Below are 22,742 nucleotides of genomic sequence, written 5' to 3' on the forward strand. Positions count from 1 at the left end.
AGCGGTGCGTCAACTCTCCTGGCTGTGTTTCCCGGTGTTTCCCAATTTACATCAATAATGCAGAGAAACGAGCGAATCACGAAAGCCTTTCTGTGTTTCGTCACGTCGAAAGAAGGCGTTGCCCACAAAGGTTTATATCGACCCATTTATCTAAAAACATGTCGAGTATTTTTTTTCTGCTTGTTTTCAAAGCAAGCAACGTCTGGTGGCCCGAAACATAGCTTAGCTTAGCTATCAGCTGGTTGCTACTCTCAGGTACACACACAGCACAAAGCCTCATACATAAAGCCTGCCCACTCCGGTTGCTCTGTGCCTGCAGCTCGCCTAGGGGTCGCTGTCGAAAGAGCACAGCCCTGAATGGAGCCTGCACGCCTCCGTTGGCGCCCCTATAGTGCAGTACCACCCGGAGAAGTGGCGACTCTGTTTCCCATTACATTCACTCCAAGGACTGGAGGACTGAGCCAATCAGAGACGCGTTTCTTTGAGAGCAGGAGGAGTGAGCCAATCAGAGACGCATTTCCACGAGAAACACGGAACACCCTCTCGTTTCTCCACAAGCCACCTTGCCAGTTTGCAAAAACGTCTTGAAACAAAGCAACCAGAACGTTTTTTAAAACAGGACCAACGCGTAACACATTCAATAACAATTGGGAACACGGCAATATTAATTAAATGACGTTGAGAGGCCATCTTTAACTATTGCCGGCGTGAATTATCTCCCAGCAGGGACACACACAAACAGCATGTTGCTCAAGAGCAGCTACTCATTGACAAACTCACATTCCAGCGAGTAGGGGTCGACCGATACAGGTTTTTTAACCCCTTAGCACAGCACTATGGCTCTCTGTAATGTCATAGCAATGTTGTTATGATGTAGTCAAGCATTTTCAGCAAGTGAATAGGGTCGCCAGCGACCCCTGCTGCAGTAAGAGGCTACTGGCCGATACAATACTGATTTTTTTTTTTCATCACCCTTGGCCGATATCCGATTTCCGATACCCGATATTTGGGCTTAAAGGTACACTGTGCAGGAAATGGACAGAAAAGGTACTGCAACTATGCTGCTCATTGAAACTGGGCTGCCTATTGCTAAATTTGATCTTTACATGAAAGTGTATTAAGTAATAAACACATACTTTCTAGTATGGTCCAAGTAGAGTCATTTTTGCAGCTAAAAATGGCTATTTTTGGAAATTCAAAATGGCGGACCATGGAGAAGATCCCCATTTTCATGTCATAATGAATACTTAAAATTTCATGTTGGTGGTAAATATTCATGAAAAAGGTAACATTATGGGCAGCATGAATTCTGGAAATAAACAACTAAAAATCTCACACAGTGTCCCTTTAAAGTTAAAAGTTAAAAATAAACATTCCTTTAACATTATCAAATTGAGGTAGAACTTGTAATATTTAAACACCCACTCTAACAATCAAGTAATGTCTAACAATCAAGTAATGAAAAAATAAAGTGTCTTGGTGCTTTAAAAAAAAAAACCCGAATGACATATAACAATAAATATTGCGTATCGGCCAAAAGCACACGCGTATCGGCCGATACCGATACACTTTTAAAAAAATGCAAATATCGGCCCGATAACAGACCGATATATATATCGGCCCATCCTTATCAGTGACTGCTGCCATCAGTAGACTACTAGACTGGTAGTGTATTCACTACAAGTACCAGCTATTTAGAATTCCCAGAAGGTCCTAGCTGTGTAAGATCTAGTTGTGTATCGATTTGGCTTTGCCTGCTTTTGCTGGTTAGGTTTAGGTTGCCACTTGGTTCTAAGCTTTTTAAAATTCTCTCCATGCTAATAGCTGTTGATTAGTCAGTTAGGGCGGAATACTGAGGTGGGACAGTTAGAATATTCCCAGCATTCCACAGAGGATAGATAGGCTTGTGAATGGTCCTGAGTTTGTTTGGAGTGAAAGTGTTGTCACGTAGCTCTGCACTTGACATTTCAGACCAAGGGAAATTGAGATGGTCTTGTCTTGTCTTCCTAGATGTCTGAATTGTGTTGTGTTGTCTTGTCTCCCAAGATATCTGAATTGAGATGGTGTTGTCTTGTCTTGTCTTCCTGGATGTCTGAAGTGTGTTGTCTTGTCTTGTCTTCCTGGATGTCTGAAGTGTGTTGTCTTGTCTTCCTGGATGTCTGAAGTGTGTTGTCTTGTCTTCCTGGATGTGTGAAGTGTGTTGTCTTGTCTTCCTGGGTGTCTGAAGTGTGTTGTCTTGTCTTGTCTTCCTGGGTGTCTGAAGTGTGTTGTCTTGTCTTGTCTTCCTGGGTGTCTGAAGTGTGTTGTCTTGTCTTGTCTTGTCTTGTCTTCCTGGATGTCTGAAGTGTGTTGTCTTGTCTTCCTAGATGTCTGAAGTGTGTTGTCTTGTCTTCCTAGATGTCTGAAGTGTGTTGTCTTGTCTTCCTAGATGTCTGAAGTGTGTTGTCTTGTCTTGTCTTGCTAGGTGTCTGAAGTGTGCCGACGCCCCGTGCCAGAAGAGCTGTCCCACCAACCTGGACATCAAGACCTTCATCTCATGCATCTCCAACAAGGTCAGAGGTCACCGCTCTACAGTCACTCAAAGCAGCGCTAGTCTCAGCTGCAATAAAGCAGCGCTAGTCTCAGCTGCAATAAAGCAGCGCTAGTCTCAGCTGAAAATGCCCAGATTAGTATCCTAGTTCAGCCCTGACTCAATGTGTAACTTTTTATTCATAAAACAAATTGTCGTACCAGTAAGTGGGTGAAAGCCGTTTTTTTTGGCTCGGCCGTCAAGTGGAGCGACAGCATTTAATGTCCATAAATTAATTAGTAATTGGTGGTCAATATGCTGCAATGAATATGCTCCTTAGATCGTCCACTAAAAACAAACAAACAAAAACAAAATCCATTCAACAGTGGCACTGGCTGTCGTTGCACCGCCTTGAAATGTGCTACTGCTGAAACATCACTGACCCAAGTGCATATAGCCTACTATTACCTATTCTTATAGCCTACTATTACCTAAGTTCTTATAGCCTACTATTACCTAAGTTCTTATAGCCTACTATTACCTAAGTTCTTCCTGTATAAGTTACGTCACTCAGCCGCCATCTATTTCGCGACTAGAGACTAGATCTGAGAGTCAATGGGAAAAATGAATAGAGAAATTGAATACAGGACGGTAGGGAACCCAACGGTTGTGAAAACCATATGGTTGAAACCACCGTGAAAAGTTGAGCAATCTAGACTGCTTGGTTGTGTCATTCGAGTCAAAATAAAGCTTTTTAAGCCACTTTTCTCATGTTTTTTTTTTGACACAGTAGTTCCATAACGGCACGAGAGTGACAGCTTTTCACAACTGAGCATGCGCAACAATTTGCGTGCGCCGATGCAGCTACATGATTGGATCAATGGCAAAGCAGCTCAGCAGGCAGTTGGTTCTTGTTGCCAGAAAGGCGGGAGATGTGCGGGTAGACGCCATATTTGTGTTACGAATCTCCACCGTTAATTTCTATGGACACTTATGATTGTGTCATATCTCCCCTTCCTAAAAAAATATCTGCTATTACCTCTTTTCCACTGCCGTTTTTCTGGTAGGCCTGCAGCTCAACACATCGTGACTCGGCCGCCTCTTTTTGCTTTTCAAATACGCACGACACAGCTCAATCGTGAAGTGAAGTCTTGAGTCGCGCTGTAGGCCTACCAGAAAACTGGCAGTGGAAAAGAGGCATATTTGTCCTTGCTGCATTTGTCCCAATAAGTACATATACTACGTATGTGTCCTTTATGCGTTTGTCCCAATAAGTACATATACTACGTATGTGTCCTTAATGCGTTTATCCCTCCCAATAAGTACATATTCTATGTGTCCTTTGTGCGTTAGTCCCTGGTGGTGGTTTGTTTTCCAGAACTACTATGGGGCAGCTAAGGCGTGCGTAGTGTACACACCTTACGAACACAACGGCAGTAGAAAAGAGGCATCTTTGTCCTTTATGCGTTTATCCCTTCCAATAAGTACATATGGCCTACTATGTGTCCTTAATGCGTTTGTCCCTGGTGGTGTGTTTTCCAGAACTACTATGGTGCGGCGAAGGCCATCCTGTCGGACAACCCCCTGGGGCTGACGTGTGGGATGGTGTGTCCCACCTCCGAGCTCTGCGTGGGGGGCTGCAACCTCTACGCCTCCGAGGAGGGACCCATCAACATCGGGGGGCTGCAGCAGTTCGCCACCGAGGTGCGTAGTGTACAACACCTTACAGTTTGCCACCGAGGTGCGTAGTGCACAACACCTTACGAACACCTACTATGAGGAGTGTAGTGTAGTGTACGATACTTACAAGCACCTAATATGAGATGTGTACGATACTGCACCTTACAAACAGTTACTATGAGGAGTATATGATACCATACCTCATAAACAGCTACTATGAGATGTGTAGTATGCGATATGATTCCTTACATACACCTACTATACCATTGTGATCACAAGGTACATCACACCACACCACACCACACCACACCACATCACACCGCACCGCGCCGCGCCGCGCCGCGCCGCGCCGCGCCGCGCCGCGCCACACCACACCACACCACACCACACCACACCACACCACACCACACCACACCTCACCGCCCCACACCACACCACACCACACCACAACTCACCTTACCACACCACACCACACCTCACCGTACCGCAGAGCAGCGCACCGCACAGCACCGCACCGCACCGCACCGCACCACACCTCACCGCACCGCACCGCACCGCACCGCACAGCACCGCACCACAACACATCACAACGCACCACCACGCCACGCCACGCCACGCCCCGCCCCGCACCGCACCGCACCGCACCACACCGCACCGCATCGCACCGCACCGCACCGCACCACACCACACCACACCACATCACACCACACCACACCACACCACACCACACCACACCACAAAGTGTACGTAAGGAAATGGAGTCTGCACAGTGGTGTAGTCTACTTCTTTATGGTGGTTATCTGTATATTTGAGATTTTTTTTCGAAGTGGGTATACTGTATATATTTGTGCCATTCAAAACAATGGATCAATCAATTTAAGTGGGTATACATCAATTTTAAGTGGGTATACTGAAATCCCTGAAATTTAGAAGTGGGTATACTCCGTATCCCCGCATTCTACGTAGACTACACCACTGAGTCTGCAGTTAACTGACCTCATGTGAGCTTCATCCGGGTAGTTTTGGGTAGTGTGTGCACATCCACACCACTAGGGTGCGCACATCCAAAAACACTTGTTGCAGGTGCCAACACTTGTTGCAGGTACTTGAGTACAATATTTTAGTACTCTTTCCATCTCTGGTTGCAGGTGCAAAGTAACTAAACTAAAGTGTCAGATAGTTGAAGGAGGTACTGTAGGTCTGCACACTGCCAAAAGTGGGGCAGGAGAGGGGGGCAGGAGTGGGGCAGGAGGGGGGCAGGAGAGGGGCAGGAGAGGGGCATGAGTGGGGCATGAGTGGGGCAGGAGTGGGGCAGGAGAGGGGCATGAGAGGGGCATGAGTGGGGCAGGAGTGGGGCAGGAGTGGGGCAGGAGAGGGGCAGGAGAGGGGCAGGAGAGGGGCAGGAGTGGGGCAGGAGAGGGGCAGGAGAGGGGCATGAGTGGGGCAGGAGTGGGGCAGGAGAGGGGCAGGAGAGGGGCAGGAGTGGGGCAGGAGAGGGGCATGAGTGGGGGGCAGGAGGGGGGCAGGAGAGGGGCAGGAGTGGGGCAGGAGAGGGGCAGGAGAGGGGCATGAGTGGGGCAGGAGTGGGGCAGGAGAGGGGCAGGAGAGGGGCAGGAGTGGGGCAGGAGAGGGGCATGAGTGGGGGGCAGGAGTGGGGCAGGAGAGGGGCAGGAGTGGGGCAGGAGAAGGGCAGGAGAAGGGCAGGAGAGGGGCAGGAGAGGGGCAGGAGAGGGGCAGGAGAGGGGGGCAGGAGAGGGGCAGGAGAGGGGCAGGAGAGGGGCAGGAGAGGGGCATGAGTGGGGGGCAGGAGTGGGGCAGGAGTGGGGCAGGAGAGGGGCATGAGTGGGGCAGGAGAGGGGGGCAGGAGAGGGGAGGTGGAGGTGGAGAAGGGCAGGAGAGGGGCAGGAGAGGGTGAGGAGAGGGGGGCAGGAGTGGGGCAGGAGAGGGGCAGATGTAGGTCTGCACACTGCCAACAAGCTCCAACAATGAAACTTTATTATTTAAATATCTCTCCTCCAACAGCTAAAGCAGATAAACGCCACTGGCATAGCGGGCATTTTTTTAAGGTGCTGTTTCCACGTAGCAGGATATTTTTTTAGCAGGGTATTTTTTTCTCCTGTTTAGGTGTAAACGCAACATGTGGATAAAAATAAATCCTCCATTGTAACAAATGCGTTTTAGCCCCCTAAATAGGATATTTTTTTCTCCTGCTTTTTATACCTGGATTTTCAATATCTGCTACGTGGAAACGGAAGGTCAAAACCAATGCAACCAGGAGAAAAAAATATCCACATATAAAAATATCCAGCTACATGGAAACAGCACCTAAAAAGCAACGTTTCGATCACTCTGATGAAGATCCATATTTAAATAATTAAGTTTATTTCATGGCTTCGTTTTTAAACATTTCTTATGTGCAAACCGCCTCCTAACGTGTGGGTGTTGCTGCCCCTTTCCAGGCAGCAACACCCACACGTTAGGAGGCGGTTTGCACATAAGAAATGTTTTATTAAAAATCCCTGTTTGTTTGAGATGAATGAAATATGTTCTAATGAAAGATGAGGGTCTTAGCATTTAAATGCAACTTAGTGCATATTTTTATATGCTTCAGAAGCTGAGATATTGCGTTTTTTATAGACGCAGGGCAGCATTTCTTAAAAAGAGCTCAGGCATTCAGCCCCCTTTTTTGCAGGTGCCTTAGGCGTCAATGGGTTAAGTAATGTTATGTCCAAACAGCCTTATTAACGTGTGGGTGTTGCCGCCCCTTTCCTCCTAACGTGTGGGTGTTGCTGCCCCTTTCCTCCTAACGTGTGGGTGTCGCCGCCCCTTTCCAGGTGTTTGCCAAGATGGGCATCCCTCAGGTGCGTAACCCCCACCTGCCGCCCCCGGAGGAGATGCCCGCCCCCTACCACACTAAGATCGCTCTGATTGGCTGCGGCCCCGCCAGCATCAGCTGCGCCTCCTTCCTGGCGCGCCTCGGATACGACAACCTCACCGTGCTGGAGAAACAGCAGTACATAGGAGGGCTGAGGTACGAAACAGCAGTGCATTACATTAAATTACATTACATTATACTACACTGCACTACATTACATTACATTACATTACATTATACTACACTGCATTACATTACATTACATTACATTACATTACATTACATTACATTATACTACACTGCATTACATTACATTACATTACATTACTTTGCATTTGGCAGACACTTTATAACCAAAAGCGACTTTCAAAAGAGGACATAATCAAGCCAACATCACAAGCAAATACAAAGTGCAAGTTGCTATTTTTTTTAATTTAATGAAGAGTACACACACAGCACACAAACACATAAACACACACACACACACACACACACACACACACACACACACACACACACACACACACACACACACACACACACACACACACGCGCGCGCACATACACAAACTAAACTAAACAGCAGTAGGCTACATAGGAGGTACTAAACTAAACAGCAGTACGCTACATAGGAGGTACTAAACTAAACAGCAGTACGCTACATAGGAGGGCTGAGGTAGGACATGGTGGAATAGTAGTGTGTGTGTGTTTGTGTGTGTGTGTGTGTGTGTGTGTGTGTGTGTGTGTGTATGTCTGTGTGTGTGTGTGTGTGTGAGAGAGAGAGAGAGAGAGAGAGAGAGAGAGAGAGAGAGAGAGAGAGAGAGAGAGAGAAGGAGAGAGTGCAAAACAAATGTTTGAAACTCTTGCTTAATTTTCAACGGATGAGTTAGCATTTGATTTTGTGATTTTATGTTTGTGTGTATGAATATAGTTGGTCAATAAACTAGATTGTGATGAATAAATTATTATTCTCCCTTTCTCTTCTTCTCTTCTTCTCTTCTTCTCTTATTCTCTTATTCTCCCTTCTCTTCTCCTCTTCTCTTCTTCTCTACTTCTCTTATTCTCTTATTCTCCCTTCTCTTCTCCTCTTCTCTTCTTCTCTTCTTCTCTTCTTCTCTTATTCTCTTATTCTCTTATTCTCTTATTCTCCTTCTCTTCTCTTCTTCTCTTCTTCTCTTCATCTCTTCATCTCTTCTTCTCTTATTCTCTTCTTCTCTTATTCTCTTATTCTCTTCTCATCTCTTTTCCTCTCATCTTCTTCTCTTCTTCTCTTCTTGTCTTCTTCTCTTATTCTCTTATTCTCTTATTCTCCCTTCTCTCCTCTTCTCTCTTATTCTCTTATTCTCTTATTCTCCCTTCTCTTCTCCTCTTCTCTTCTTCTCTTCTTCTCTTCTTCTCTTATTCTCTTCTTCTCTTCTTATTGTGGCGTTCTCCTTTCTCTTCTTCTCTTCTCTTCTTATTGTGGCGTTCTCCTTTCTCTTCTCTTCTTATTGTGGCGTTCTTCTCTTCTCTTCTTATTGTGGCGTTCTTCTCTTCTCTTCTTATTGTGGCGTTCTCCTTTCTCTTCTTCTCTTCTTATTGTGGCGTTCTCCTTTCTCTTCTTCTCTTCTTATTGTGGCGTTCTCCCTTCTCTTCTTCTCTTCTTATTGTGGCGTTCTCCTTTCTCTTCTCTTCTCTTCTTCTCTTCTTCTCTTCTTATTGTGGCGTTCTCCCTTCTCTTCAGCACTGCTAGATTGTGATGAATACATTCTTATTCTCCTTTCTCTTCAGCACTGCTAGATTGTGATGAATACATTCTTATTCTCCCTTCTCTTCAGCACTGCTAGATTGTGATGAATACATTCTTATTCTCCTTTCTCTTCAGCACTGCTAGATTGTGATGAATACATTCTTATTCTCCCTTCTCTTCAGCACTGCTAGATTGTGATGAATACATTCTTATTCTCCTTTCTCTTCAGCACTGCTAGATTTTGATGAATAAATTCTTATTCTCCTTTCTCTTCAGCACTGCTAGATTGTGATGAATACATTCTTATTCTCCCTTCTCTTCAGCACTGCTAGATTGTGATGAATACATTCTTATTCTCCTTTCTCTTCAGCACTGCTAGATTGTGATGAATACATTCTTATTCTCCTTTCTCTTCAGCACTGCTAGATTGTGATGAATACATTCTTATTCTCCTTTCTCTTCAGCACTGCTAGATTGTGATGAATACATTCTTATTCTCCTTTCTCTTCAGCACTGCTAGATTGTGATGAATACATTCTTATTCTCCTTTCTCTTCAGCACTGCTAGATTGTGATGAATACATTCTTATTCTCCTTTCTCTTCAGCACTGCTAGATTGTGATGAATACATTCTTATTCTCCTTTCTCTTCAGCACTGCTAGATTGTGATGAATACATTCTTATTCTCCTTTCTCTTCAGCACTGCTAGATTGTGATGAATACATTCTTATTCTCCTTTCTCTTCAGCACTGCTAGATTGTGATGAATACATTCTTATTCTCCTTTCTCTTCAGCACTGCTAGATTGTGATGAATACATTCTTATTCTCCTTTCTCTTCAGCACTGCTAGATTGTGATGAATACATTCTTATTCTCCCTTCTCTTCAGCACTGCTAGATTTTGATGAATAAATTCTTATTCTCCTTTCTCTTCAGCACTGCTAGATTTTGATGAATAAATTCTTATTCTCCTTTCTCTTCAGCACTGCTAGATTGTGATGAATAAATTATTATTCTCCCTTTCTCTTCAGCACTGCTGAGATTCCGCAGTTCCGTCTGCCGTATGAGGTCGTGAACTTTGAGGTGGACCTCATGAAGGATCTGGGAGTCAAGGTAACAGAGGAAAACAGCCAATCACAGTGCAGAGAGGAGGGCTGACCAAGTATAACAGCCAATCACAACATAGAGAGGAGGGCTGACCAAGTAAAACAGCCAATCACAACTTAGAGAGGAGGGCTGACCAAGTACAACAGCCAATCACAACTTAGAGAGGAGGGCTGACCAAGTACAACAGCCAATCACAACACAGAGAGGAGGGCTGACCAAGTACAACAGCCAATCAGAACATGTCTAGAGGACTTAGGAACACTTCCATCTGAGATGCACCTGGATGTAATGGTGTATGGGAATGTAATGAAATGGAGCTCTCCAGAAGGGAATCTTCAGACAAAACACCAACACACACTCCACAACGCCATTTTGTCTTTGAAAAGTTAAATACATGTACTGTGTCTTTATTACAATAGCTTGGTCAGGTAATCCTCCAAACGGTTCATTTTATATCTAGACAATCATTTCAGAACTATATGTGGCAGTTCAGTAATGAGGATTTGTTGAACATTAAATAAAATTACATTAAAACTCTTGAATCTGTAATCTCTGGCCTGTAATCTTTAATCTGTAATCTCTGGCCTGCAATCTGTAATCTGTAATCTCTGGCCCTCAGGTGGTGCTGGGGAAGGGTCTCGGAGTCAACGGGATGACCTTGACCTCTCTGAAGGACGAAGGGTATGAGGTGGTCTTCATCGGCATTGGTGAGTATTTGCTGGATTTGCTCTCAAAGTCAAAATGTTTTCCGGCTTTGGGAGATTTTCTCCCTTACACAGTGTGTACTTTATTTCATTGTGCCATGTATCTGCGTGTTGCTAGGTCTTCTCCAAGCTAAAAGGCTGTGTCATGTGTCTGTATTATGTGTCTGCTTGTTATAGGTTTTCCTCAAGCTAACAGGCTGTGTTATGTGTCTGCGTGTTACTAGGTCTTCTCCAAGCTAACAGCAGTGTTAATTGTGACAGGAAATTTTAATATAGTTTTAGTTTTTGTCTCTTGACGAAAATGTAATTTTAGTTTTAGTCACAATTTAGTCATCTAAATCATTTTTGTTTTAGTCTAGTTTTAGTCGACGAAAATTCATACAATTTTAGTCGATGAAATCTAAAATAATTTTAGTCAACTGAAATATTACATTCATTTCCTCTTGTCTACACTTCTTTATAAAATTGTCAAACTGAAATACCATTTGGGGAAATCAATGATTAAATGACATATTGTAATCATAAAATATTATCAAAAACTCCCAGAACGTCTAATAAACCAGTGCGTCCGATGTGTAAAAAAAATCATGGCCGCGACACTCATAAATCTCTGTCGATATTTTAGAACGACTTCGGGGGGAAATTGGACTGCACGTTATGTGTCTGCATGTTGCTAGGTTTTCTCCAAGCTAACAAGCTGTGTTATGTGTCTGTGTGTTGCTAAGTCTTCCCCAGGCTAACATGTTGTGTTATGTGTGTGCTTGTTGCTAGGTTTTCTCCAAGCTAACAAGCTGTGTTATGTGTCTGTGTGTTGCTAAGTCTTCCCCAGGCTAACATGTTGTGTTATGTGTCTGTGTTATGTGTGTGCTTGTTGCTAGGTCTTCCCCAGGCCAACAGGCATAAGATGTTTGTGTTATGTGTCTAGGTTTTCTCCAAGCTAACAGGCTGTGTTATGTGTGTGCTTGTTGCTAGGTCTTCCCCAGGCCAACAGGCATAAGATGTTTGACGGTCTGACGGTGGACCAGGGCTTCTACACCTCCAAAGACTTCCTGCCTCTGGTGGCAAAGGCCAGCAAACCAGGTGAGGTCAAAGGTCAGAGTGGAGTTACTTTAACCAGGCCAGCAAACCAGGTAAGGTCAAAGGTCAGAGTAACTTTACAGTGAGCCAGGTAAGGTCAAAGGTCAGAATACATTTCCAGTGAGCCAAGTAAGGTCAAAGGTTAGAGTAACTTTACATCAAACCAGGGGTGAGTTTCTCAAAAGAGAAGTTGTTAGCCTCTTAGCAACTTTGGTAGTTGCCAATGGGAAAATGCATTGAAAACAGCAAAGTAGCTACTGTAGTTTGCAACTTTGGTTTTGAGAAATTCACCCCAGGTTAGAGTAGAGTAGAGTAGAGTAGAGTAATTTACAGTAAAAATATGAATAGAGTAGAGTAACCTTACAGTTAGCCAGGTAAGACTAGAGTAGAGTAACTTTATTGATCCCCATCTAAGATATAGTATTGTGATGTAGACTTGATGTAGCGTAAAAGATTTCCTGTCTCTGGTTGGTAAGGCCAGTAAGCCAGGTAAGGTTGTCTAACAGACTCTAGACTCCAGGAGAGATACTCATACAACAATTGTATGCGGTTGGTGATTTTGTGGCAATCATTAGATCCTGTTGAAATGAAACATCATTCCTCTCTAAGACTATGAAATATGGACTTCATTCATCACTGCTGTCTGCTATATAGCAAGCTTGTACGAAATTCCGAATTGAATGAATTTCAATTCATAGTAATGCCATAATACGTACAGTAGGTGGTGTCATTACCTTGTATGTCTTTGAATTTAAGCTACACCACCCATTGAAAGTACATAGAACACCACCACCTAGTGTTCGTATTATGGCATTACTTTGAATTGATTTCTTTTTCAATTCAGAATTTCGTACAAGTCTGCTATGTGCTGTATACTGTAATATCTATAATCTAGATAGCAATTGTAATAGACAGGTCATCAGCTGGGAAAATTAGGCCTTTCGTCCTACCGCACTTTTCTCTGTGGATTACTGACCAGAAGCCCTATTGGAAGAAATTAAATCATGGGGCCACGTAAATTTTTGCTCAGAATTCAATATGGCCGCCATTTTCCAAAATGACTTGTTTTCATGCATTATTACATTGTACTATAAGGTGATATTCATGAACGATTAACTACTTTCAGCACTATTCTGTCCTATTTCCTTACATATATGTTTACAAAGGTTGACTAAACTAAAAGAAATGAAAATAAAGTTGGCCACCTTGCAATATCCAAAGGAAAGTGCTGAAAATAATGATTTAAATGCACATGCACTCTCTCTCCCTCTCTCTTTCCCCTCCCTCTCTCTCTCTCTCTCTCTCTCCCCCTCTCCCTCTCTCTCTCTCCCTCTCTCTCCCTCTCTCTCTCTCCCTCCTCCCCTCCTCAGGCATGTGTGCGTGTCGTGGTGAGCTGCCGGAGTTGAAGGGTAATGTGATCGTGTTGGGTGCGGGCGACACGGCGTTCGACTGCGCCACCTCTGCCCTGCGCTGCGGTGCCCGCCGCGTCTTTGTGGTCTTCAGGAAGGGCTTCACCAACATCCGCGCCGTCCCTGAGGAGGTCAGAGACTCACAGGGTGCATCCCAATATGTGACCTTGCCTCCTCCACTTGTGCTTGTCTCCTCGCCCCGCCTCCTGTCCCCTCCTCCGTGGAGAAAACAATAAAGTTTCCCAGCTGTCAGCCTAGCCACAACAACTTTTGAGGGACTGTTTTTCATTCACCATCCCAATTGCAAATGAGAAAAAGACTCTACAATTGAGCTTTTGCAAGATATTGAAATATAATGCTGTTGTCAGTGACGTCATCATGACGAGAAGCAAGTGGAGGAGGCAAGTGGAGGAGGCAAGGTCCCATATTAAAACGCACTCGCAGACACACCTCACAGTCGTCGTGTTTCTCAACAGGGGGGCCGGGGGGTTATCTCCCAGCAGGGACACACACAAACAGCATGTTGCCCAAGAGCAGCTACTCATTGACAAACTCACATTCCAGCGACGAGTGCTGCCATCGGTAGACTACTACAGTGTTTCTCAACAGGGGTGCCGGGGCCCCCTCAGGGGTGCCGCGGAAACGTGGCTGATAAATAAATGATGTAATCCCTCTTTTAACTTGTCTTAAGCAAGCAAATAAGACACTTTACCACCTTTATAAATCCCAGCCAACGATTTTAACTGTATTAAGCCCCAAAATAGTGGCATACCCCTTTAATGATATTGCATAATACATATTTTTATTCTGCTAATTGACTAACACCTCACCTCACCTCACCTCACCTCACCTCACCTCACCTCACCTCACCTCACCTCACCTGACCTCACCTGTTTGCTGACATGAATAGCATGCTGCAAATTGTGTTCTGTTATTTGAGTGCTTCGTGGTTCCGCTTGTGGTTGCGCGTGATCAGCCTGGACTGGCGTTTGGTGCGCTCAACACAGTCCTCGGGGCTGATGTAGTCGGGCTGCTTTTCTTTGAGCTGGAAGCATAAAAAGCCGGGGCACTTTATGCAGACCCCTCTTTCACGTTTGTGATGTGAACTTCATAAAGCTTGAAAAGTTGTATCCAAATGATAGGCGTGGCGTCTGCCTGTAGCCTACCTGTTTCATTCCTGTGCACGAGAGAGAACACAAGTGCAGTCGGGGAAGTCATCGCAGTTAAATGTAGCAGTTTCTTTTTAAAATAATTATTAGGCTAGTATGTGCGTGCATGGACTGCACCTCGAGAAGTGAAACAATTCGGTTTTCAAAACAGTAGCTCTACAGACTTGTCAACGTCAACAAGTTACCATAAACAAAACATCCCCAGACATATTGACTAGGCCTACACTCTCAATCATGTAGTTTTTCCTCCGGTGTCATGGTCCGCTGTCATTTCTCCGGTGTTTTTTTTTTTTTGGCGGTTGGTGCGTACCATACATAGGCCTAGGCCTACTGGTCAAGTCTGCAGGCGCCCCTGATCGGAGAAAGTCTACGGTGCAGTATCATCTGCAGGGCCAGAAACACCTGCGAGCCGAGGACAAATTACCCCCATGGCCAAATGTAACTTTTGTAAATGTAATTTGTGTTGGGATTTCTACAGAAAATTAAAAGGAAGTGTGTTTCTGAATCTCTCTCTCTTTTGTCTTAAGCCTGCTTAGACTGATTGTGGTTTTCAGTTACCAAAAAAACCCAGAAAGGGGCGCAAAATCTTTGCAAAAAATGAGAAAATGCCGCCACAAAATCAGACATTTTGACCGCAAAAATCACAAAATCCCAGTGCAAAATCCTGGAGGGACTGATTGATGGTGTTTGTGTGTGTGTCTTCAGATGGAGCTGGCTAAAGAGGAGAAGTGTGAGTTCCTGCCGTTCTTGGCGCCGCGTGAGGTCGTCATGAAGAACGGGCGCGTGGCGGCTCTGCAGTTCTGCCGCACGGAGCAGACGGAGACCGGTGATTGGCTGGAGGACGAGGAGCAGGTGGTGCGCATCAAGGCTGACTACATCATCAGCGCGTTCGGGTCCGGACTCACCGACCCCACAGGTGAGGAGACACACACACACACACACACACACACACACACACACACACACACACACACACACACACATACACACACACACACCAATGCAGATTACATCATCAGTGCATTCGGGTCCGGACTCACCGACCCCACAGGTGAGGAGACACACACACACACACACACACACACACACACACATACACACACACACACCAATGCAGATTACATCATCAGTGCATTCGGGTCCGGACTCACAGACCCCACAGGTGAGTACCAGGCAGCCAAGTTACACACAGAAGCTCTCTGAGAACATTCACTTGTACGCACACACGCACTCCAAGTTACACAGAAGTTCTCTGAGAACATGTACGCACGCACGCACGCACGCACGCACGCACGCACGCACGCACCACGAGGTAAACCGCTGGGGGACCCCTGATAGCAACAGTAATATTAATTAAAGGGACACTGTGTGAGATTTTTTTGTTGTTTATTTCCAGAATTCATGCTACCCATTCACTAATGTTACCTTTTTCATGAATACTTACCACCACCATCAAATTCTAAGTATTCATTACGACTGAAAAAATTGCACTTTTCTTACATGAAAAGGGGGATCTTCTCCATGGTCCGCCATTTTGAATTTCCAGAAATAGCCATTTTTTGCTTCAAAAACTTCTGCTTGGGCCATGCTAGAAAATATTAGTTTATTACTTAGTCCGTTTAAGAATAATATAATATGTCTCCTCCCCAGTGAAAGCGGCCATGGCTCCAGTCAATTTAAACCGCTGGGGGACTCCTGACATCAACACTAATATTAATTAATATGTTATAATATGTAATTAATATTATAATAATATAATATGTCTGCCCCCCCTCCCCAGTGAAAGCGGCCATGGCTCCAGTCAAGTTGAATCGCTGGGGGACTCCGGACATCAACACGGACACCATGCAGACGAGTGAGCCGTGGGTGTTCGCCGGCGGGGACATCGCCGGAATGGCCAACACCTCCGTAGAATCAGTTAACGACGGCAAGCAGGCCTCGTGGCACATCCACAACTACATACAGGTACACACACACACACACACACACACACACACACACACACACACACACACACACACACACACACACACACACACACACACACACACACACACACACACACACACACACACACACACAAGCAGGCCTCCTGGCACATCCACCACTAGATACAGGTACAGGTCAGACACACACACACACACACACACACACACACACACACACACACACACACACACACACACACACACACACACACACACACACACACACACACACACACACACGACGCAAAGCAGGCCTCCTGGCACATCCACAACTACATACAGGTACACACACACACACACACACACACATTTATGACATTTGTGACTTTATAATCACAGCATGTGTTTATATCCTCGTGTTACATGTTTGTGTGTTCTGTTTCTATAATCACAGCATGTGTGCATATGTATCCTCGTGTTACATGTTTGTGTGTTTTATTTCCACGTGCGTGTGTTCTGCAGTCGCGTCACGGTGAGGTGGTGTCGAGTGTTACATGTTTGCATATGTATCCTGGTGTTACATGTTTGTGTGTTCTGCAGTCGCGTCACGGTGAGGTGGTGTCGAGTGTTACATGTTTGTGTGTTCTATTTCCACGTGTGTTCTGCAGTCTCGTCACGGTCAGGTGGTGTCTATAATCACAGCATGTGTGCATGTGTGTGCTCATGTGTGTTCTATTTCCATGTGTGCGCCGCAGTGTCGTCACGGGGCGGTGGTGTCGAGCGTCCCCAAGCTGCCGCTGTTCTACACGGCGATCGAGCGTTACATGTGTGTGTGTTCCGCAGTGTCGTCACGGCGAGGTGGTGTCGAGCGTTACATGTTTGTGTGTTCCGCAGTCGCGTCACGGGGAGGTGGTGTCGAGCGTCCCCAAGCTGCCGCTGTTCTACACGGCGATCGACGCGGTGGACATCAGCGTGGAGATGGCGGGCGTCAAGTTCCCGAACCCCTTCGGCCTCGCCAGCGCCCCGCCCACCACCAGCACCGCCATGATTCGCCGAGCCTTCGAGCAGGGGTGGGGCTTCGCACTCACCAAGACCTTCGGACTCGACAAGGTAGGGACTGCAACCAATACCCTTTGCCTAAATAAACTGTAGGCTGCCCTGAGCATTCGAGCAGGGCTGGGGGTTTGCACTCACCAAGACCTTCGGACTCGACAAGGTAGGGACTGCAACCAATACCCTTTGCCTAAATAAACTGTAGGCTGCCCTGAGCCTTCGAGCAGGGGTGGGGCTTCGCACTCACCAAGACCTTCGGACTCGACAAGGTAGGGACTGCAACCAATACCCTTTGCCTAAATAAACTGTAGGCTGCCCTGAGCATTCGAGCAGGGCTGGGGGTTTGCACTCACCAAGACCTTTGGTCTCGATAAGGTACACTACCCCATACTGCTCCAGGGACTGTAACCAATACCCTACACTTAAATAAACTGTAGGTCGCCCTGTGCACTCGAGCAGGGCTGGGGGTTCGCACTCACCAAGACCTTCGGACTCGACAAGGGACCTAACCCCGCATTGCTCCAGGGACTGTAACCAATACCCTACACCTAAATAAACTGTAGCCCACCATGATACGCCGAGCCTTCGAGCAGGGCCGGACGTGACACGGTAGATTACAGCAGCAGTTTTCAATGTCAGGACTGAGGACCCTGGGGGGCCACAAGGGGGCCCTACAGCCCTAGTTGAGGACCCTGGGGGGCCACAAGGGGGCCCTACAGCCCTAGCTGAGGACCCTTGCAGCCGAGATTTGGGCAGGCTGCCGCTGTAGTCTGTCCAGCGTTTCAGTGGGAATACCATAAAGGACACCGTTACAGTAGAGACACTGTTACAGTAGTCCAGGCGGGAGGTGATGAAGGCGTGTATATGTATGTATGTATGTATGTATATATGTAATGGATCAGAGTCTCTGTAGTATGTATATGTATGTATGTATGTATATATGTGTATATATATATGTAATGGATCAGAGTCTCTGTAGTATGTATATGTATGTATATATGTAATGGATCAGAGTCTCTGTAGTATGTATATGTATGTATGTATGTATATATGTGTATATATATATGTAATGGATCAGAGTCTCTGCCACAGCGTAATGACCTGGTCAAACAGTCATTGCATGACACCTTTTGTGCAAAATAACAGGAGACACTGTTTTCAAGAAGACAAGGGCAGCTGTGGCCTAGTGGTTAGAGAGTTGGTCTGTCACTCGAGGGGTTGCCGGTTCGAAACCCCCCTGACCTCTCCCTACAACTCCGTCAATGGCTGAAGTGCGCTTGAGCAAGGGACCTAACCCCACATTGCTCCAAGGACTGTAACCAATACCCTGAAAAATGATAATTGTTGTAAGTCGCTTTGAATAAATGAAAGCGTCAGCTAAGTGCAATGTAATGTAGAAAAACAAACAAAAAAAAAGACAGTAAAGCATGGTCATGGTCATGATGGTGAGTGTTTGTTATTGTTTTTGTTGTCCTGCAGGACCTGGTGACGAACGTGTCTCCGCACTCCCTTCCCGCAACCTATTAAAGGTGCTGGAAAACTGAAAATTGGTGCTTGAAGGTGCTTGAAAAATGCTTGAAGTTGTTCATGAAAAAGCTGTGGGAACCCTAAATAAAGACAAAAAAGGGTGACTAAAGACAGTAAAGCGTGGTGGTGAGTGTTTGTTGTTGTTTTTGTTGTCCTGCAGGACCTGGTGACGAACGTGTCTCCGCGTATCGTGCGCGGCACCACCTCGGGTCACCTGTTCGGGCCGGGCCAGGGCTCCTTCCTCAACATCGAGCTCATCAGCGAGAAGACCGCCGCCTACTGGTGCAAAGGAGTCTCCGAACTCAAAGCAGACTTCCCTGACAACGTGAGTCTCACACATGAATATATAGGCCTACTGTATCTTAGATCTTCCCTGACAACGTGAGCCTCACACATGAATATACGTAAGAGCGAGCGGCTGTTGATAAATCCAGCGTCTGAAAACCGTCGTAATTAGAATAATCACACCTTCTCTAAACTGACGGGAAGGAGACCGCACCCCTGAGTTTGCGACATGGAGACGCAAACCGGCTAAAACATCCACATTTCTGGTTGATTGACAGCTTGAAATTAGGCTTTACGCGAGGTAGACAACAAAATAACACGTGGAAATAAAAGTCTCCGAACTCAAAGCAGACTTCCCTGACAACGTGAGTCTCACACATGAATATAGTGTAGATATGTAGAGCAATATCATCCTATTAGATTAATATATATATATATATATATATAGATATCTTAGATCTGAGTTTCACACATGAATAGATGTCTTAGACTTCCCTCACAACGTGAGTCTCACACATGAATATATATCTTAGATCTTCCCTGACAACGTGAGTCTCACACATGAATATATATCTTAGATCTTCCCTGACAACGTGAGTCTCACACATGAATATACTGTAGATATGTTAACCCATTGATGCCTGATGTTGCGTTACGCAACATTGGCCCTGGCGCCTGGAGCTGCATTACGCAACATTCAGGCTAATGAGATTTTAGACAACTTTATTAAAAATCTCTGTTTGTTTGAGATCAATGAACACATTCTAATGAAATATGAGGGTCTTAGCGTTTAAATTCAACTCAGTGCGTTTTTTTATGTGCTTCAGAAGCTGAGATATTTATGTTTTTACAGGCTGAGGGCAGCTTTTCTTAAAAAGGGCTCAGGCATTCAGCACCCTTTTTTGCTGGTGCCTTAGGCGTCAATGGGTTAGAGCAATATCATCCATCTTCCCTGACAACGTGAGTCTCACACATGAATATATATCTTAGATCTTCCCTGACAACGTGAGTCTCACACATGAATATATATCTTAGATCTTCCCTGACAACGTGAGTCTCACACATGAATATACTGTAGATATGTTAAAGCAATATCATCCTAATAGATATCTTAGATCTTCCCCACAACTTGAGTTTCACCACAACACACACACTCAGTCGTAGCCTGCCTCACCTATGACTCCCCTACTCTACTACCGAGAGCCTTGAGTAAACACTTTAAAATACATTAAGACTTGGTCATTACAAGTTTGGTGACGATAGCGTTACGAAACAGACACTCTGCGCAAAGGTGTGGCCGAACTCACAGCAGACTTCCCTCTACAATATAATAGTTTCACTTAGAGTTGTGTAAAGTAGAAGAAGAAGTACTCTCACAGGTGTAATTACAACTCTAGCAGTATAATATTATATGGTTTCAACACTGTAATATCTTCATACCACTAGTGTAATTGCATCTTTAAGTCACTCTTTACTGAAAAGGCTCAAGTACATCATAACAACACTGTTATGACAGTAGCAGCAGCCCTGGGCAATGCTAAACCACAGTAGCATTAGCAGCAGCGCTGGGCGATGCTAAACCACAGTAGCAGTAGCAGCAGCCCTGGGCAATGCTAAACCACAGTAGCATTAGCAGCAGCGCTGGGCGATGCTAAACCACAGACACAGCCCTGGGCGATGCTAAAACACAGTAGCATTAGCAGCAGCCCTGGGCAATGCTAAACCACAGTAGCATTAGCAGCAGCGCTGGGCGATGCTAAACCACAGACACAGCCCTGGGCGATGCTAAACCACAGACACAGCCCTGGGCGATGCTAAAACACAGTAGCATTAGCAGCAGACAATAGGATAACTAGTTGCTGAATAGAGCCATCAGTGGCTAAATAAATATACATACTGTAGCTAATGGAACTATAGAGATACTAGACTTACGTGTCAGCGTAAATGGTACCCACCAAGTTGTGAAAAGGTTCATGAAAGGAGTAAATGTATTGTGTAATAGCCAGGGTATTCCTCTTCGATGCCTCAGTGTCCATATTGTGTGGTCGTGTTGTGTAAGTGTAATCTAATCAGTCCCCCCAGGAAATCGCGATGTTGCGATCGCGTCGTTTTTCGCAACTTCAATGAATTCCCGCGAATTCTGCGCGAGAGCGCAACTTTAACCAATCACCGCGATTTCCCGCAACTTTGAACACTTTGAACCAATCCATGTTGCGCTGACTTCACTGACGTCGACAAACTTCCTTTCAAAAAGGATAATACAATAAAAAATACAATAAAAAAGTAACCTAGCAATCAGTCCCAGCACTTAACTATGCATGTACAAAGTTGTCGGTGAGGGGGAAAAAACTAATAAATACGAATGTAGGAAACGCCATGTTCTCATTGCGCGTCTGCTCGCATGGTCACAGGAGGGAAAATGTATGACTACTAGTCTGGCATAACCAATAGGCCTACATTTTTAAAATGTGGTAGGCCTACATAAATATATAGCCTAATTAACACTTCATGACAGTCATCTAGGCTACATTACGCCAAGTATAGGGCTCCTACAACAAGATGTGTTTTCTTTTTTCTAAAGCGGTCCACCTGCTGGACCACTTTGGTGTTTGACTTGTGCGCATACAGAAGGCAACATTTTCCCTCCGAATTGAGATGCGCAAATGCCTTGTCCACAACAAAGCAGTAATTTCCATCCTTCATTGTGAATGCTGCGTGCGTGCCTGGCCGATATAGTAATCTCTTTCGCGCAAATTGGGCTATGGCAGGGTTCACGTGAATGACCATGAATGACCGGCAAAATAAAATGTGGCCGGACAAAATGTCCGACAAAAATGACTGCAATCAGTCAGTAAATAATATTAGCTCATTTTAAATAGGCCTACTTAACGTTACAAAAGACCAGTAGGCCTAATATGAAACTGAACAAAACTGAAAATATTTGTGAATAGCCTATGTAAATGAACTTGTCATAAGCAGCACGCAATATTGCTTGCGCTCTCGTCCCCACCGTCGTTGTCCCCAATCACGTTATGCTTATAATCACTTGACTCACGCTGGCTGCTGTGCTGTCGAGGAACGATTCTGTTTTGTTGTGGGCTATTTTTTTACCAATATATCAGTGAACACAACAAAGGGCATTGCATTTGCAAAACCGTTTCATGCCCTTTGAGAAGTCAAGCCTAACAGTTTGGGACTCAATGGCATGCGCAGTATTGCATCACTTTCACTTTTACCTCTGCTGAAAAATGGTGGTGGATCTCCAAGTAGGCTACAGCCTACAGAGGGTCAAGTTAAACATTCCAGAGAACGATGGACTCGCCAGAAGTCCCAGTGAAAGTGCATGCAGGGCTTTATAACTGTTTTCATCACCGGCCAAAACGTGTAGCCCATATGAGCATCGTTGACAGCTGAGACCTCCGTTCTGCAGGCGACGTGGTGTTTTATAGATAACAATGTCGTCGTCTTTTATATTCACAAGAGCACCAAAATTAATATAATTTCTGAGCATTATTCAGCAAGCACCCTTCACAAAAGGAAATCTGTGAACTCCATCCTCGTTACATTGAATGATGATCATCAGCCGGACGGCGCGGGAGAACCAAAAAAAAAAAACCTAGGCTATGCCTTCTTTCGAAAGCGACCCCTCTCTCTGCTTTTATTTGTGTTGCTTTTGACAAGCTTGAAAATTA

General features: G+C 45.2%; 1 protein-coding gene across 1 annotated transcript in view; it reads left to right on the forward strand.

Annotated features, from left to right (window-relative positions):
- LOC134450573 (dihydropyrimidine dehydrogenase [NADP(+)]-like) overlaps positions 1-22,742 on the forward strand; it is a 50,844-nt gene that overhangs the window by 15,603 nt on the left and 12,499 nt on the right. The window contains 11 exon segments of the mRNA XM_063200411.1: positions 2,465-2,552; positions 4,052-4,213; positions 7,024-7,220; positions 9,823-9,904; positions 10,518-10,605; positions 11,575-11,682; positions 13,050-13,219; positions 14,963-15,173; positions 16,038-16,222; positions 17,080-17,295; positions 18,926-19,090. Of these exon segments, the coding sequence (XP_063056481.1) occupies positions 2,465-2,552; positions 4,052-4,213; positions 7,024-7,220; positions 9,823-9,904; positions 10,518-10,605; positions 11,575-11,682; positions 13,050-13,219; positions 14,963-15,173; positions 16,038-16,222; positions 17,080-17,295; positions 18,926-19,090 (1,672 nt within the window).

The sequence above is a fragment of the Engraulis encrasicolus genome, chromosome 6, assembly GCF_034702125.1.
Source record: "Engraulis encrasicolus isolate BLACKSEA-1 chromosome 6, IST_EnEncr_1.0, whole genome shotgun sequence".
NCBI lineage: Eukaryota > Metazoa > Chordata > Actinopteri > Clupeiformes > Engraulidae > Engraulis > Engraulis encrasicolus.